Source organism: Aulonocara sp. 'chitande type north' Nkhata Bay, linkage group LG17, assembly GCF_057382095.1.
Source record: "Aulonocara sp. 'chitande type north' Nkhata Bay isolate Kocher_YH1m ecotype deep benthic linkage group LG17, A_spYH_male_GT1.1, whole genome shotgun sequence".
Taxonomy (NCBI): Eukaryota; Metazoa; Chordata; class Actinopteri; order Cichliformes; family Cichlidae; genus Aulonocara; species Aulonocara sp. 'chitande type north' Nkhata Bay.
In genome coordinates this window covers 125,001-143,359 of record NC_141360.1, presented here as the reverse complement: position 1 = coordinate 143,359, position 18,359 = coordinate 125,001, and the positions used below count along the sequence as shown (strand labels likewise).

The 18,359-nt window shown below is 39.9% G+C and overlaps 2 protein-coding genes across 2 annotated transcripts; one reads left to right on the top strand and one right to left on the bottom strand.

Moving 5' to 3' along the window:
• Window positions 1–7,128: 7,128 nt before the first annotated feature.
• LOC147309360 (uncharacterized) lies at window positions 7,129–12,428 on the bottom strand. Its single transcript, XM_086269934.1, has 3 exons — window positions 12,107–12,428; window positions 10,156–10,257; window positions 7,129–9,544 (listed from the first exon to the last, which is right to left on the bottom strand). The coding sequence occupies exons 1-3, from the start codon at window positions 12,359–12,361 to the stop codon at window positions 7,418–7,420; spliced, it is 2,484 nt and encodes an 827-aa protein (XP_086126060.1). The 5' UTR covers window positions 12,362–12,428; the 3' UTR covers window positions 7,129–7,417.
• Window positions 12,429–14,377: 1,949 nt separating this feature from the next.
• Window positions 14,378–16,634, top strand: LOC147309359 (uncharacterized). The gene is made up of 6 exons (XM_086269304.1): window positions 14,378–14,509; window positions 14,600–14,685; window positions 15,092–15,228; window positions 15,691–15,750; window positions 16,060–16,298; window positions 16,412–16,634. The coding sequence occupies exons 1-6, from the start codon at window positions 14,447–14,449 to the stop codon at window positions 16,568–16,570; spliced, it is 744 nt and encodes a 247-aa protein (XP_086125430.1). The 5' UTR covers window positions 14,378–14,446; the 3' UTR covers window positions 16,571–16,634.
• Window positions 16,635–18,359: the final 1,725 nt, after the last annotated feature.

Below are 18,359 nucleotides of genomic sequence, written 5' to 3'. Positions count from 1 at the left end.
GGTGAGCCCAACTATATCTAGCCGGTACCTCTCAACCTCACGCACTAACTCAGGCTCCTTCCCCACCAGAGAGGTGACATTCCATGTCCCTATTGCCAGTCTTGGCAGCCGGGGGTCAGTCCGCCAGGGCCTCCGCTCCTGGCCGCCACCCGACACACAATGCACCCGACCCCTATGGCGCCTCCTGCGGGTGGTGGGCCTGCGGGAGGATGGGCCCATGTCTCCTCTTCGGGCTGTGCCCGGCCGGGCCCCATGGACTAAGGCCCGGCCACCAGGCGCTCGCCCTCGAGCACCCTCCCCGGGCCTGGCTCCAGGGCGGGGCCCCGGTAACCCTATCCCGGGCAGGGTAAACTGTTCCCTCGATGTCCTTTTCATAAGGGTCTTCTGAATCACTTTTTGTCTGGTCCCTCACCCAGGACCAATTTGCCATGGGAGACCCTACCAGGGGGCAAAAGCCCCCAGACAACATAGCCCCCGGGATCCCTGGGACACACAAACCCCTCCACCACGATAAGGTAGCGATTCAACAACAACATATACAACAAATTCAATTTAATCACCGTGAGGGGGAAAGCAAAACCAAACCGAACAACAACAGAAGAGACAAACGGACCAAAACAAGACCAAACAAAACACAAGAATAAACAAACCAAGAAATACAATGACATTATACAAAATCGGGCCTCCCATTTTGTACATATTTCAACCATTTCAACCAATATTCTTCAAAAGAGTCCGCCTGGCACTTTAGCCTAAAAGTTATTCTTTCCATAACAAAAATATTATATATCACATCAATCCATTCATCTATGGTAGGAATATCCTCTTTAATCCAAAGGCGAGTTATGGCCTTTTTGCAAGCTACCGACAGCACACTGAAGAAATACTTATCCGGTTTGCATAGATTAAGACTCTCTAGGTTGCCTAGGTACAATAATGCAAAATGAAATTGTATTTTCTTTTGGAAGATTGTTTCCATGACCTTATGTATTTCCTTCCAAAATGGAACCACACGGGGACCTTCCCAAAAAATGTGAAAATGATTTGCTGTTGCATGTCCACAATGCCTCCAGCATGTTGTGTTCTGAGAATAATTGGATTTTTGGGCTGGGGTAATAAAATAACGAAATACATTCTTCCAGCTGAATTCCCTCCACGAGGGGGAGCTTGTTACTGACCACTGCTGCCTACAAATCCCATCCCATTCCTCTCCTGTTAAGAATAGATTGCTCTCTGTTTCCCATCTTCCTTTAACATATCTTGTATCATGACCCCGTAGATTGATCAGTGAACAATATAATTTGTAAATGATTTTTTGATAGGGTCCATCTCTATATGCATTCTCGAATATATTTATAATCTCTTCATTCCCAGTCGATAACTGAGAATTGTTTAGCTTTTTTTAGAAACACACACTTCTTACCGAAGAAATGAATATTATTTTACAGTGTTGCTGAATCACATGGATGAATTTAACACCTGGACACAGTTATAGGGCTTTGGAGCGTGATGTCACGGGGGTGGGCTTGGAAAGGTGAAGAGTTCTCTTCCATCTCCAAATATCTGTTGATGCTCCTGACATTTTCATTCCGGTAAGTTCTAAATATGTTCATATCACTCTTTATAGCCTATTAGTTTTATTTTCTATGCGCTCTGAGCTCATAGCAAATTAGAACAAACATCCTACTGAGTGATTTTGCAGAACTACCTTCTATTTATAGAGTTGCTAATTATTTGGCATTATTGTAGTAAACCAGCCTATGAAATGGGTGAAACACATCATGACTGGGTTCCAGCGCTACACAAGGGACCTGCTTCAAACATACCACCATGCCAATCAGATTACTTCTTCCATGTGAGGGTGAAGAGGTGACCCTCCTGGATAAGATGGTGAAGGTTTGCTGCGTTTTGGTGAACAGTGTGATAATAAAACTGATGTGATGTTCTATAAGGTGGTTTTAATAAAAAAAGAGGCAAAAATTAGTTTGTTTCTTTATTCAACTTTTGAACAGTGGTACTCAGTCAGTAGCTAGTTGAAGGTCAGGTGGTTTTAGTGGCGTACCACTGAAGTGCTCTTCGTAGATGTGGTTAGGCAGGATAGAAACTGCAGAACCTGTGTCCACAATCAGTTCAATGTCCTTAGCTGATGACGTAGGTGTGCTCACATTTATGCTGCATTGCAATCCTTTTGATGCATGAGAAGGATCTGTTAAGTAAAGGACTGTGAGTTTTGGCAAATGGACTTCCCGTACATCTCTTGTCTTGGATGAGCAGCAGACACAAGCAAAATGTCCAATTTTATGACACAGTTTACAAGTAGCTTTGGATAAGATGGTGAAGGTTTGCTGCGTTTGGTGAACAGTGTGATAATAAAACCAGGGAAAAATGAAACCTGCTCCTGTTAAATATTCTTAAGTCTTGTGTTGTTAAAATTGCTGTATTTTTTCAAAAGATACAGTAAATAAAGTAATGTTAGTAGTGGGTGATATCATGTAAACACTGTCATGATTTTGTGTAAACATTTTGTCATTTGTAAACTATAAATGACATTGATTCTACATTGTAACTGATGTGATGTTCTATAAGGTGGTTTTAATAAAAAAAGAGGTTGACAGCAAATATCTCGATTAGCTTCAGTGCATCTGTAATAAATATGTGCAAGTTTCACTGCTTCGTTTAAACTGTATGATACTTATACTGACCCAGGGTCAGTGTAAAATACAATCCCAGCTGTGTGAACAAAGCCACTGTAAATTTAATCCTGTATGACAAACCTCAGGATGCTGGTTATTATTACTCTTTCCTGCTGGCACACCTGTCACACCTGAGAGTCAGCTAGAAACTTACAGTGACGTGGAAATCATGCAAAGACTGCCAGACTCTGTAATACTGCAAATGATCAGTGACTCAGGTTATCACTAAACTTTAAACAGCACCTCTGTGTGCTGAACATCTAGGATTGAGTCAGGCTGCATTGACTGTGGGACTTTAATGTGTTAAAAGCAGGTTGAAGACGGCTCAGAAACATTTGAAGATTAAAATTTAGCATTATGGCTGCTGGTGGTTTGTAAAGCCTCTACTCAGCTGTATTTTTGTTACTAATTTATGTTTGTTGTTGTTTAACACGGATTTCAGAAGAGCAAATATGCTTAATAGTTTAACTAGATTTCATTTGTCAGTGTAGGACTGCTGAGTCACCTGAAGAACTCATTTCATTCATTCTCCACATGATGTTCATTTACAGAAATGTTTCACAGGAACTGATTTCTCCCAAAGGTTGAACTAGTGTGTTTCCATAGATTACCTCTGTATGAATGTACTTCTTAAATGAAGGCAAGTGTTTGTCCTTTTTTGTTCCTCAGGTACAGTACGTGATATCAAGGGCAGGCGGTCAACACTGGGGACAAGAAGCAGACATACTTCCAAGAGGGAGCTGCAGTGAGGTCAGAGGTCAGAATCTGAAACAGCTCAGGTTTATATTTTAGAGGTTATAAAAAAATCAAAATGTATTTATAAAGAAACCTTTAAATAATAGTCATAATTATGATTATTATAAGAAATATCAAACATTTAAGTGGATTTTCTGTTACACATGTTGTGTTAGCCCTGCGATAAACTGGCAGCCTGTCTTTGTCCTGTATCAGCTGGGATAGGCTTCATCCACCCGCAACCCTGAATTGGATACATTGTATTCCAATTATGTAATCTGATCATTTACAAACTCAAGGTATCTAATCAAAATGTAAGTAATAATTATAAAATGGGAAAGCAGAAATAAGTGTGACATAAATGTAAATGTGTTAGCTGACATAGAGGACAGCTACATGTAGTCTGAAAAACCTTTGTTGTCAAGTTTGCAGGTATATCAGCACGAGACATTCTTACATAGAAGAGACATTAAAGTCTCTGACTCAGTGAAGCATTATTGGTCCCATCTGTTTGGATAAATATAGGTTCGAGAGGCTCTTGGGCAAAAGGGGGACACGTTCCTGTTCCTTTTTCTGGAGGATACACCGGACCGGAGGATACACAGATTGTTGTTTGAAATCGGGGCAGAATAATCCCCTGATCTGTGCAACGACTGAAGGGTTGTCTAACCCCTGAGGTTGAAGAAAGAAGAGCAAAGGACCACCCAACTGGACGACACTGGTGGCTGCAGCAATAAAATAAAGGTCTAAAGCTCCTTGGACAGAAGTTCTAGTCTGAGTACGTCTGAAGGAGTGGAGTACCTGAATCTGGCATTAATATTTGACATCACAACAGAGAGGTCGAGTCTGGCATTAATATTTGACATCACAACAGAGATGAATCTGGCAGTGATATTTGACATCATAAAAGAGAAGCGAGTCTGGCAGTGATATTTGACATCACAGCAGAGAGACTGGATGTGATGTCAGAAAGATGACTGTGATGTCAGAACCCTCTAAATGTTGTAATTTACAGATGATAAATTGTATAGCGCTTTACTAGTCCCTAAGGACCCCAAAGCACCTTACACATCCAGTCATCCACCCATTCACACACCGGTGACGGCAAGCTACATTGTAGCCACAGCCACCCTGGGGCGCCCTGACAGAGATATTTAATTCCAAATGATTTGACTGCATCATTGCGTCTTTGAGTTATGATCATAGGCTTAGGGTTAGCACCACTGTTCAAAAGTTGAATAAAGAAACGAACTAATTTTTGCCTCTTTTTTTACAGGCCATTTACTATCTGTAAATTACAACATTTAGAGGGTTCTGACATCACAGTCATCCTTCTGACATCACATCCAGTCTCTCTGTTGTGATGTCAAATATCAATGCCAGACTCGCTTCTCTGTTGTGATGTCAAATATCAATGCCAGATTCGTCTCTCTGCTGTGATTCAAAATATCAAATAATAAAAACTAAACTAAACTAGCAAATAGTTGGTAAAAACTAATTAGAAACGGATATAACATTGAACATCTGAAGTCGAAGCTAAATAAAAATATAAACTAATGAAAATTGCAATACTATTAAAACCCTGGTGCAGATGTTGGTAAATCTGACCAGATAATGTTATGAAATGGATTGTCGGAGCAGTGAGCATTAAAGTTACCTTTGACAGTCCAGACTAAGATGGCGTTGAGCATCTTTAGGGCGGAGAAAGGTTGGTGTGACCAAGGTGTGGTTTGGCTTGTTCTATGTATATTTCATGATCATATGGCTCTGGATGGACCAGTTACCAGGGCATGGAAGGAGGACAGACTCATTAAATGAGGAGAAGGAAATTTCTGGGATTGGAAATCCTCTGGGTGAGTGGTTGACTAAAAGCATGCATAAAATAAAAGCTATTTTTCATTATTGATTGGTAATAGATTGATAATTAGCCACATTTACAGCTGTATTGACTTGTTGTGGACGCAGTCTACTTCATGTTTAAGCACTCTAATTAACAGATTGAAAATAGCTACATTAAAGGAAAAGCATGCGGTGCCACCCCGTCAGACGCCAGTGCCGGTGGGGCTCAGTGATGAATCAGGTGAGCTGCACTCATGGCTGAAGCAAAACTAAGTTTCCCCTGCTGTGGTCACAGAGGGAAAAAATGGGGGGGAAATAAGTTTTAAAAGAGGCTGGTAAAAGATACATTTATATACGTTTATATGTGAAGTAAAAGGGATAAAAAGGGGGTGTTTTACTGTTATTTCAGCATCAGCATTATTATTGCACCAGAATCATATAACAAGCATTGCATTAATCATTTTTCAAATTCAAATTCAAATTCAAATTTTTATTTGTCACGTACACAGTCATACACAGTACGATATGTAGTGAAATGCTTGGACAACTGCTCGTGACCTAAAGAAAACAAAAAAGGAAAAGGCTATGAATAAGATAGGAAATAAATATGAAAAATTAAAAAGAGTAAATTTAACTAGGAAGGAATAAAATATAAATTAAGGTTAAAAATGAAATAACTGTACAACACACAGGGAAAGAATAAGATAAAATATATAAATTAAATTGAAAATAAAATAACTGTACAACAAAATACACAATATAGAACTATATAAGAATGTATGAACAAAATACACAAGAAGTATAAATAAATATATACACAATAACAGCAGCAGTGATTTAAGTGATGAAGTGAAAACAATGTCCAGAATGTCCAGTGTGTGTGTAAGAACTATATGTGTGGGTCAGTACTGTGTGGTGGTGTGTTTGTGATTGAGAGACCGTATCGCCTGCGGGAAGAAGCTCCTCATGACTGTTTGAACCACATCTAAAACAGTTCTTAGATGTTTTTGTTGCATGAGATGGCTTTGCAGGGTGAGCATTGTATTTATGTTTCCTCTGCATGGAGTGTGAGTGAGACTGCACAGCTTGGACTGGGGTACTGCTGTCTGCAGCTATGGATTTAGCTTGTTGGACTGCAGATTCCATTTGCGTTGCCAGTGTAACAGCTTTATCTAGTGTCAAATCAGGTTCCAGCAAGAGTCTTTCTCTTATGCTGGGGCTAGACACATGTTCCACTAGCTGATCACGGATCATTTCTTCTGTCCTGTCATCAAACTCACATTTAGAAGCAAGGTCACACAAGCTGGCCACATACTGGATAACAGTCTTGTGTGAAGCTTGTGTTCGCTGTCTGAAAGCATGTCTTTCCACAACAACATTCACCTTTGGGTGAAAAGTATTGTTCTAGGGCAGTAACAGCAGAGGCGAAAGTGTCACCTGTATTTGGCAGTGAATATTCAATTCATGTTCACAGTGGGAGGGTGGGGGGGGGGGGGGTCGTGGAATTTTTAAAATAAAGTCTGCAACACAGAAAGAGCTGTGATCAAGCTATTTATTACTGCGCCAACACACATCAAACATCACACTGCAAAAACTCAAAATCTTACCAAGTATATTTGTCTTATTTCAAGTCAAAATATCTAATCACACTTAAAATAAGCCATAATCAGCTAAAGAGTAACATTTCAGTGAGATATAGGAACTTGTTTTTAGACAGTGCATCTTGGATATCTTGTTAAGTGAAAAACTCTTGAAAACATATTGTTTTGAGTCATATCTCACACGAAACAAGCTTTTTTGGCATTTCATAAACGTTTTAAGCTGCTGTGTTATTTGTAAAAGATGTATCATCTTGTTTCAAGAAATAGACCTAACTTGAATCAGGACATCAAATCTACTTTATTGAGAACTGCAGGTTAATATCATGCCCAACATTGCATTATTATGAGTCTTAGTATCTTAAGCACAGTGTATTTATTTTTCTTACATACCAGTCAAACCATATCAATGTGACATTGAAAAAGAGGCAAAACACTGAAATTGTTTCCCTCACTGAACAGATTGCGCCAAAAGTAAAATAAAAAGTAAATAGAACAATTTTTTTGCCAGTCTTTAAAAACCTTATTTCAGCCCACATATTCACAAAAGACTCAAGAATAATGTTTGATGATGTCAGTTAGATCATACTTCACTGGAATGTACTTGCTGTTATTAAAGTTTACATAGTGGTATGCTGTATAATCAACAAGATTTCCAGCATCCACAAAAATATTTGCCTGAGCTAGACAGGGAACTTCTACCTCATAAGCTAAATATTGATCATTCCACCCAACTGTAGAGAGAGGCTGGCATTCAAAACAATACACAGATGCATTTACAATATAGATGTTTTTAACAAGTGCAAACTCTGGAGCATCATTTATGACATCAGAAATAACCAAAGATTTTTCACATGAATGTATATTTCCATGTAGCATAATCCACTGTACAGAAACTACATGTTCAACTTGCTCAATGAAGTCTTTAATCTTGCCTTCTACATAATGAACATTTTTCACCTCTTTGGCTGGACCCATGTCGACTTCACTTGAAAAAATGGGATGTTTCTCATGCACGTTCTGACTACATTCATAAAGTTGGTTGTGCTTCACAAGAGATTTACAAATATTCTTAAAACTACTTTTCAGAGCCCACTGCTTGAAGAAACAATGTTTTGACTCAAAACGCATACACATATGCCTCACTGTAGGACCAAGAGCCTTAATCTGAGAAGGAAGATGCAGTAAATAATGCTGTTTAGGTATAATATTTTCATCTGGAAACAGTTGTTTGAAATGTTTTAAATGCTGCTCTATTAAAAGCTTCAATCTGGAGAGAGTTGAGACAGCAATAATAGGTGAAAACAGAATTTTTATGATCTCTAACATGTTACATAGCATTTGTGTGTAATGATTTTCTCCAATTTTGTCCATAAGAAATGGAAGGATCTTCAACAAAACCAGCATCTGCCCAGCTGACTGTTTCAATTTATTGTCATTTGATGACAGCGTACTGACAGATATGGGGCAAGGCTTATCCCTCACATCAACAGGAGAATAAGGGAAACACAAAATTGCACTATTGAATGAATCTAAGTTCATTTGCCCTGAAAGCACAAGATTCTTTAAAACACATTTGATTTCATATGGGGCAACGCCTTCAAGAATAACATGCATGATGTCTTGTGGGGTTTGATTGATTATATCAACGTGAGGAGATTCTGTTAACTTGCTTCTCCTGTTTATACCATACGTTATTTTTAGTTTGTCTTTCAGAAAGTCCGTACTTGCCTTCTCAATGTCATTACATTGCCTGTTATGACTGGCCATGGTCCTTTTAACAAAAAAATCTTCATTAAATTTTTCCTGCATGTCTTCAAAGTGGCATTCGCAGTGCCTGCATTTACTGTAGGCAAAACCCACTCCTTCCTTAAATCCAGCCACTTCATGCTGAGCTAGAGTGTCTCCACACACAGATATGAGTGCCCCATGAATTGTCCTCTCACCACTTGCAGTGACAACTTGGACACCATCACACAGCTCAATTAAGTCACGGTTAATCCTCTCAAATATCTCATCTATACCACAACGGGAAAGATCTTTTGATTTTACCATGGCAAGCAGACGAATAGCAGGAAGTCTTGATCTGTACTTAGGGCTGATGTTACCTAAGGTGTAATAAATCAATAACAGCTTGTTCTTGTTTGCCCGAGATCCAAGAGGATTGCATAGTTCAATTTCATCTGTATATAAAATCAACTGTAATGCTGTAGGGACTTTAATAAACAGTGGGTGCCACTTAAAAATGTCTCCATCAATGAAATCATGAAGAAAGCCATCCTTGCATGGCTTTGGCCTCTCATCAATCATTGCAAGCATTCTTGGATGTGATAGCAGCTGCTCCAAACTTTTCACCAACGGTATGTAATGAAAACAATGGTCTTTAATGGCAAGAACTCTGGAGTCTCCACGCTTCGAATAACAGACTGTTTGTTTTGTGACAATAATCTCTGGTTCAACTGGTTTTAACAGTTCTTTGATGGTCTTGTCCTGCAAATGGGTGGAAGCAATTTGAGTGAAAGGGTCAACAAACTGGTCAAATACCCCCACTGCATCACTCTTTAGTTGATCCAGGTCCCCAGAATGTCTCTCAATCATGTCACTCATTTGTTGTTTTAGGTGCTCCAATAATACGGCCTGATATTGCTGGATTCCACTCACGATGTGGTTAACAGCTCTCTGTGGAAGAGGAAAAAACAAAGGAAAATCCTTAATTACAAAATTCATATGAGAACACAGTCAACATGCAAACTCACAGAGACACAATTTTTGAAAAATGAAACCTTCAGTTACATAAAGTTAGTGAGATGCAATGAGCAAAATAAGTTACCCCCACCACCCAATTTTTTTTGTAAAGAATAATATTGTCTTATGCAACGTTAAAACCTTGTTTTCACTTAATTATAATGCATTTTGAGGAATCGGATCATAGGTGGAAATGCAAATTGAAAATTTGTGTTGTGTGTATTATGTTGTCTCTATTCTTAGCTCATGCTAAGGAAATATAGTGATAGGCAGATTTTGGATGCAACATACATGTCTATTTCCATATATAGTGGGGGAGTGAGATCTGAGTGGTCACCCATGAATTACATGGAGACACATTCGAATGTCAGGTGTTTCACTCACATACCTATAGCTGTCCATTTATGATCAGATCATTCAAGATGCCAGGTCTGAACAGTGCCCAAGTTATAGCTTGAGCACTGTTAAGCATAAGTTAAGCATATTGCTTTTAGGTTCTCTAACAATGAAATACAATTCAATGGAAAATTAATGGCATAAATTACCTGTGTCAGTCGATGGGTTTCCTTGGCTTGAAGAAGAAATGCAGTTGCATGTTTATAAATGTCAAGATTCAGGTGACCCTCTCCATCTTCTTGAAATCCACTCTGAAACAGAATAACAAAAACATATCTATTAAAACAGAAATAAATAATTGCATTGATAGGTAGCAATCACCAAACAATATTGCATTCATTAGTTAGCTAGATTCATGCCCATAAGGTACAAGGTAGATGTATTTTTACTGACTGATGTCTTTAATTTGAGCTTTTAAAATGACAACTAAAATGACAAACAAAGCAGTACTTGATAATAGATTAATAAGACTAGCAAAGCACATGGAGAGTTCAGTACAGTATAATTTAAATTCCTTGATCATGCCTGATCACCCCCAAAATTGAATTACTTGTTTATTGGCCCATTTGTGACATTTCCTGAAAATTTAAAATCTGTCCATAACTTTGAGTTATTTTGCTAACAGTCAGACAAATGCCACCAAAAACATAACCTCCTGAGTTACTAAGAAAAAAGGTAAAGAAAAGAAAAACAAAAGATAGTTTTAGAAAAAAAAGTAACAGTTAATGTTGTCAGTAGTCTTACTGTTACTTCAGAAATGCAAATAGTTATTTATAACTGATTACTCATTTAAAAAATATACAAAATAACTTACTGATTGGTTTGTATGAAAGTACTTTACTTTACTTTACTTTATTGTACTTTATTAATTAGTTATGTCAGTTATTTACTGTTGGACAAGTTACTGACAATTTGAAATCTGTTATATTTAGTAATTTCACCTTTAAAAAAAATGACCAATACTGACAATAAAAGTAATATTGACTTTAATGCTCTTATTAATGTGAAGATGAGTATTTTTTTGTGTGTTTGAATTTTTTTTTGACAGTAACTCTGAACAAATCATGTAATTTTGGTTTGCTTTGCCTAATAGTCATTCTCTTAGGCTACGTCCACACGTACCCGGGTATTTTTGAAAACGCAGATTTTTCTATGCGTTTGCACCTTTCGTCCACACGTAAACGGCGTTTTTGGTCACTGAAAACGGAGATTTTTAAAAACTCCGGCCAGGGTGGATATTTTCTAAAACTCCGTTTTTGCATTTACGTGTGGACATAAAAATGGAGAAAACGCAGTGTCAAAGGTGTGCTCATTTTTTGACGTCACACTGTGCGCCACGTTATTATTTCGGTGAAATGAATTTCTACAATACTGTTACTTCTACTCTCTGCACTGTTTAAATGCTTACATATACACACACAGTTACTGTCCCTCCACACATACCACTTGCTTCTGCTTCTATGCCCCAGCTTTGTTTACTTTTTCCCACCGAGGCTTCTAGACTTCTGATTGGCCAACATTGCTGCACGGTTAGGAATATATCGCCACCTGTTGCTTTGGCATGTTCCTAGCAGTGTTTTCCTTCATTTCTGCCTTTACGTGTGGACGGGATTATTTTTTAAAACGAAAACGGAAAATCTCCGTTTTCAAAAATACCCGTGTACGTGTGGACATGGCTTAAATTGACCTTGAACACATATGTAAACATGATAGCGACCTATTCAGTTAGCTGACTGGCTTTTACCAGCTGATTTCAACACGTATTTCAACAATATATCAACTTTTTTTAAACTAATAGGACTTTCTGCAAAGTTTGGATGCATTCACCGGAGCGAACGAACGGATGACTGAAAAAAAAAAAACAGTCTGACAAGACTGCAGCTTTGCGTTTCTGCCACAGCTCTCATTTACGTTTCAGGTGAGTTACTTAATTTAGCGAAACAACTAGTTCGACACTCATCACTGTTAAAATAAAAGTACAACATGAGTCTGTCAAAAACAACACATTTAATGGACGTACTTGGATCAGCCAAAGTAAATGCTAACATTATGTTACAGCTTCTGCAGCTCGTTTCTCTGGCTTTTGTTAAAATAACTTACCGTTAGTGCGGGGATGCTTGAGCCCTCGTCAGTTACTGAAGAACTGGCGTTAGTTTGGTTGATTGGGGCCGTCCTTTCACCTGCTCCAGGTAAACCGTGGCGGGTTGATCCATCCTCCTCATCCGCTTCCACTCCGAGAAGGTGACGCGCGTGTGTCCGCTTTACGTGATAGTAGAAAGAGTTATATACTCTGTACTCACTCGGACAGCCATCAATTCCACACACCACGCGAAAGTCAGGGCTGCGGCTGTGCATGGTATTAATGTGACTCAAAAGTTGTCTCAGACTCAATGCTACAAACACGTAGCATATAAAGCAACGCCAAGTCATTTTGGAAGCTAGTATGTTTCATTCGGTAGCGCGGGCTGCAGTTGTGCCGTAAAATAACTCGTTACCATGGTTAAACGCGCCTGCTAAATTGTCGTAAATGTGGGGGATAAAGTAAAAAAATTTTTTATTAACCTATAATAATTAACGTTATTTTGCAATGCACACCAATCAATCATCCTTTTAGGATTTTTGGGCCAAAGAAATGTCAGGCAAATTGAAGACGAACTTCGTTTCTGGCTGTCGTGAATGATCTGGTGGACATCTTAAGTTCATGTAGACACGTGCCTGCCACTACTGTCCCAGAGTTCTTTGCATTCGCGTTTCATTGGAAGTAAGTTAAAATGTATTATACAGTGCTCATTTTTTGTACATATTACACTCCTTTCGAAAGTTCTAAATGTTTTGGTGTGTTTATATTGTGTAACGTTGCAGCCGAACAGTGACTGGACGAGGCAAGCTAACGCCAAAAAAGCTAACTAGTGTGCTAAGTAGGCAAACAGCATGGAAGGACTGGATGAGGTCACAGTGTCGGTTTTAAAGGGTAATGTATGCAAATTTATTTTTAAACAGATTAAATGGACTTATGTTTTACATAGGTGTATGAACACGGAAGTGTGCAAATTACATTATTTTATAAATAATGTCGTTGATGATGTTTAAGTAATTTTTTTTACCTTCCATTTCATGTGATCATTTCCTCATTTTAGGAACATTTGTAGTTATTTGTTTTACTTATGCAAGTGTATTTATTCATCCTTAGAGGTGGATAATTCTCAGTAACATTTACCAATTTACATTTAATTGATTAACTTTTGGGGAAAAAAAGTACTTAAGAGTAGTTTTACTGCACTATAGTTTACACTTTTACTTGAGTAGATTTGTAAAGAAGTAACTGTACTCCACTACATTCCAAAAAGCTCAGTTCCTTTATTAATACCTAAAGCTGGATAAAAATTCAGTGTCCAATATATAAAAAATGAGGTCAACAATGCTACTAAAGTAGTGTGACAATTTGTCTGTAAACAGAATTTTTCCACAGCAGTTAGCCCAGCAGATATATATTTTTTAATTTAATTAAGTAATTTTTTTGAGGAGAATACTTTTTTCTTCTACTTCATTTTATTTTGAAGTAACACTACTTTTACTTAAGTACAGTCTTTTTAGCATGTTGATCATTAGCTCTATACAAAAAACAGTAGCAGACAATGAGGTATCCACATTTCTATACTAAACTAGTTAGCAATAGCAACACAATTTTAATGAAGTGTCAACTTTCATAGTCTCATCTCTCATGCAGTTTCCTTTGTAGGGCATAATTTCATCTTGCTATGTTTTTCTTCCAATGTGTTCATAGCTGCAAACATCAGCGAGGGAATGATGGGCACCCTGTCTCGTGAAGACTTGCAGGATCTTTTCCCAGGCCCAGAGAACTTTTTACGGAGAAAAGCTGTCTGACGTGCTTGTCAGGATGTACTGGAGGTCAGTTTCTCAGTCACTCACCACCGCTTAAAATTGGCATCGTCGTGTTTTTGTCCGATTACAACTAGTTTAACCGCGGGCAGAGTTGAATGGCTCTTCACTATTCCCCCCTCTCCACACACACACACACACACACACACAAAAATTGCGTTTTGCTTTTATTCATTATTATTTATTTTATAGGAATCTGGCCAAGATGACTCAAAATCTTCAACCAGCTCCTCCATTAATGAGTCACCCAAGCAACAGACATCCACTACTGTAAATGCAACTGCTGCAAAATGCACAAGCCCTGAAAAGGTTGTGAAGTTATTCTATCCAGAATATGTATTGCACACTGACACTGAGCTTGAGCAAGTCCGCCAACAATACTTTGAGTTGTCAAAGAAAGGTGAAGAGCGCAGCTGCAAAATGTCAAAGGAGCTCAGATCTCGGCTCATCCGAAACACCATGACTAGTATGATTGCAATCCTGAGGGCAAAAGGGGATGGAGAATCGCATAGATACCCATCAAAACCAGAAATTACAGCAATGGCAAAGAGAATAGTGCAGTACTACCCTATGCTACAGGACCAAGGCATCAAGAATACATGGGTAAGTGAAATGCATCCACTTCAATACCAAAGTGTTTCATGTTGGACATTTTAGTAGTGGTTGGAAAAATGTATTAAATGTCCTATACAGGTTACTGTGTACACACAGCTAAACAAAAGACTGCAAAATGTGAGATCCCCACAAAAAGCCACTCCAGATGGGAGACATTCAAAGAGGTAAGGCTGCAACTAATTAATTTTAATTTTAACTATGATAATTCTGTTATTCATTTTCCTCATTAATTGATAAGTTGTTTAGTCAGTACGATGTTTGAAAGTTGTGAAAGTTTTTCCCCAAAAGTCTTCTTTTGTCCACAACCTGACAATTTTAATTTCAACGATAGAGGACAAACAAAAAAGCTAAAATCATGTTTGGGCATTTTATTAAGGAAAGAAAGAAGTGATCCAATGTGATTAATCAAGTATTTGGTGACCTGCCTTTAGTTTCCTCACCTGTTTTAGCATGAAAGGAAGAAGCACTTTGTGTTACACTTTGTATATTTGAAAATGGCTGTACAATAAAAATATGAATTGATTGAGTTTATAGTTGATAACTAATTGATTAACTGACTAATCTTCGCAGCTCTGCCAAGAGGCGACGTCTTGATCAGCCAAGTGACGTAGAAGAAATGGATTCAAGTGACTCAACAATCATTCTGGATCTGTCCACAGAAGGGAGGAGCAGCCCAGAGTCGGCCAGTAAAACAAGTGAGTTAGAAGGTGAGTTTCAACTTTACATTTACAAACTGTGTGGTCATCATAAAAAAATAAAACAAATATACCTGCATGTTGAGTCAAGATGGCAGTCCTGACATGACAGAAGTAAAAGGCTTTAAAATGGGCATCAGAAAATGATAACTACATCACATTTTTCCTGTTTTATCATCAGTTTGTTAACATTTCTGTGGAAATTAATGTTAATAAAGTATTGGTATTAATAAAAGCCAGTATATTATAAATTTAAAGAGCTGGGTATTGTGGTGTGTTTATAGTATAAGTCTGTGCAACATCACTGTCTCTAACCACTCAGTATATCATGTAAAGTAATGTTTTTAAAAAACAATGTGCCTCACTAGAGGCTTTTTTTTCTCTCTCTTTTTAACTGTTTTTTAATTTAGGTTCCAAACTATTTTTTAAAGTGTATTACCCTGACACAAAATATCTCTTTGCTATGTCTTTAAGGAAAAAGGAAAGCACAAAACCTACTTGAAGAAGAACCCTCTACCCTGCCAAGTCCTAATAGTGAGTCCATCCAACTGCCTCATGGCTGTGTGTGTGTGTGTGTGGGCACTTCTTTATAGGGGTGCACTTGTGTGCCTACATATAATTGTATATGATTGCATGACCATATGTAAATTGGCATTTACATGGTAAATATTTTGAAAAATGAATAAGTATTTAATAGTTAAGTTCAGAGCTGTATTTTTTTTTTTTAAGATTTAACTCCATTAAAGTATAGTCTATAGACACTTGTCATTTTAATGACATAATTAATGACAGATTTTTTTTTTAAAGTGAGAGACATTGTTTATGTAATTTTGTGTCTTGCAGCAAACAAGCCTGCAGATATCAACAGTCCAGACACCCACTGTCCAGCAACCTTGGCCAAACACTACAAGACCCTACAAACTTTGTTTAAAAGAAAAAACCCAAACCAGCAGGATGTCTCTCAGCTCCTGGATTTGGAATTTTCAGCCAGAAGAGCATTCATTGATTCAAATACTATTCGCGAGGAGGACAGACACAAAAAGGTTCTAGAAGCATATCCTTGCTTCAAGGACATTGGACATGTAAGTCATTGTTGAATCCATGTGATTCAAGCCAAACAATGTTTATCATACCAACTTCTTGCTCCTCAGTGATGCATTGACATGTTTGTATTGGTATGCTGAATATTTTATAGGTGATGGAGGAGCTTCATCGCATTTTGGATAAAGAAAATGCCAACTTCATCAATGAACTGAAGGGAAGATGGCAAGATTTCTGCCAGAAGGTGCAGTTTTTTGGTGTATGGAAAAAGACGCTGAAGCCCCCAATGGGAATGGATAAAGGTAAGCAATGATGTTTTGGTGTTATTGGTCATCAGAGTATAGTTTGGATCTTTACGGACTACTGCTTTAACATGCTTAAAGTAATCTCACTGAGGACAGGAGGAGGAGAATTTGAAATTTTAAAGGCCTAATCCCCCACCCCCCCTCTCCTTCTTGGAGGAGCTGAAAGCCGCACCTTTACTAGTTATGCGCAGGGAAAACAGACTCAACGCTACAAAAGGCTAAAAATACAAACCAACAGGCCGGTTTAGGAAAAGGTTGTTGTGTAGGCTCACTACAGTGAGGCAGTGAGTCGGCCTCCTGTCTCCCTTTACGGTCGAAAAAGATGTGCTCCTGGGCGCGCTGGCCCTGCTGCTACTCACATCGGGCATGGACCTGGACCTCCAGCAGGCCCCGGGGACCTACATCACACCTTGCTCTTGCCTCCCTTACAGCTGAAAAAGGTCCATGCCTGTGCCCTGGCCCTGCTGAAATTGCCTCTCCATTTAGCCGAGGCAGTGAGTCGGCCTCCTGTCTCCCTTTACGGTCGAAAAAGATGTGCTCCTGGGCGCGCTGGCCCTGCTGCTACTCACATCGGGCATGGACCTGGACCTCCAGCAGGCCCCGGGGACCTACATCACACCTTGCTCTTGCCTCCCTTACAGCTGAAAAAGGTCCATGCCTGTGCCCTGGCCCTGCTGAAATTCCCTCTCCATTTAGCCGAGGCAGTGAGTCGGCCTCCTGTCTCCCTTTACGGTCGAAAAAGATGTGCTCCTGGGCGCGCTGGCCCTGCTGCTACTCACATCGGGCATGGACCTGGACCTCCAGCAGGCCCCGGGGACCTACATCACACCTTGCTCTTGCCTCCCTTACAGCTGAAAAGGTCCATGCTTTTGCCCTGGCCCTTCTGAAATTCCCTCTCCATTTAGCCGAGGCAGTGAGTCGGCCTCCTGTCTCCCTTTACGGTCGAAAAAGATGTGCTCCTGGGCGCGCTGGCCCTGCTTCTACTCACATCGGGCATGGACCTGGACCTCCAGCAGGCCCCGGGGACCTACATCGCACATTGCTCTTGCCTCCCTTACAGCTGAAAAGGTCCATGCCTGTGCCCTGGCCCTGCTGAAATTGCCTCTCCATTTAGCCGAGGCAGTGAGTCGGCCTCCTGTCTCCCTTTACGGTCGAAAAAGATGTGCTCCTGGGCGCGCTGGCCCTGCTGCTACTCACATCGGGCATGGACCTGGACCTCCAGCAGGCCCCGGGGACCTACATCACACCTTGCTCTTGCCTCCCTTACAGCTGAAAAGGTCCATGCCTGTGCCCTGGCCCTGCTGAAATTGCCTCTCCATTTAGCCGAGGCAGTGAGTCGGCCTCCTGTCTCCCTTTACGGTCGAAAAAGATGTGCTCCTGGGCGCGCTGGCCCTGCTGCTACTCACATCGGGCATGGACCTGGACCTCCAGCAGGCCCCGGGGACCTACATCACACCTTGCTCTTGCCTCCCTTACAGCTGAAAAGGTCCATGCCTGTGCCCTGGCCCTGCTGAAATTGCCTCTCCATTTAGCCGAGGCAGTGAGTCGGCCTCCTGTCTCCCTTTACGGTCGAAAAAGATGTGCTCCTGGGCGCGCTGGCCCTGCTGCTACTCACATCGGGCATGGACCTGGACCTCCAGCAGGCCCCGGGGACCTACATCACACCTTGCTCTTGCCTCCCTTACAGCTGAAAAAGGTCCATGCCTGTGCCCTGGCCCTGCTGAAATTGCCTCTCCATTTAGCCGAGGCAGTGAGTCGGCCTCCTGTCTCCCTTTACGGTCGAAAAAGATGTGCTCC

What these genes read in the sequence shown, in the direction of transcription:
- LOC147309360 (XM_086269934.1), bottom strand. Translation starts at nt 12,361, where the DNA reads ATGCACAGCCGCAGCCCTGACTTTCGCGTGGTGTGTGGAATTGATGGC. An exon ending in CAAGCATCCCCGCACTAACG is followed by an intron (nt 10,258 to 12,106) that starts GTAAGTTATTTT and finishes ATTCTGTTTCAG; the next exon opens with AGTGGATTTCAAGAAGATGG. An exon ending in AAACCCATCGACTGACACAG is followed by an intron (nt 9,545 to 10,155) that starts GTAATTTATGCC and finishes CCTCTTCCACAG; the next exon opens with AGAGCTGTTAACCACATCGT.
- LOC147309359 (XM_086269304.1), top strand. Translation starts at nt 14,447, where the DNA reads ATGGCAAAGAGAATAGTGCAGTACTACCCTATGCTACAGGACCAAGGC. An exon ending in AAGGCATCAAGAATACATGG is followed by an intron (nt 14,510 to 14,599) that starts GTAAGTGAAATG and finishes TGTCCTATACAG; the next exon opens with GTTACTGTGTACACACAGCT. An exon ending in GATGGGAGACATTCAAAGAG is followed by an intron (nt 14,686 to 15,091) that starts GTAAGGCTGCAA and finishes TAATCTTCGCAG; the next exon opens with CTCTGCCAAGAGGCGACGTC.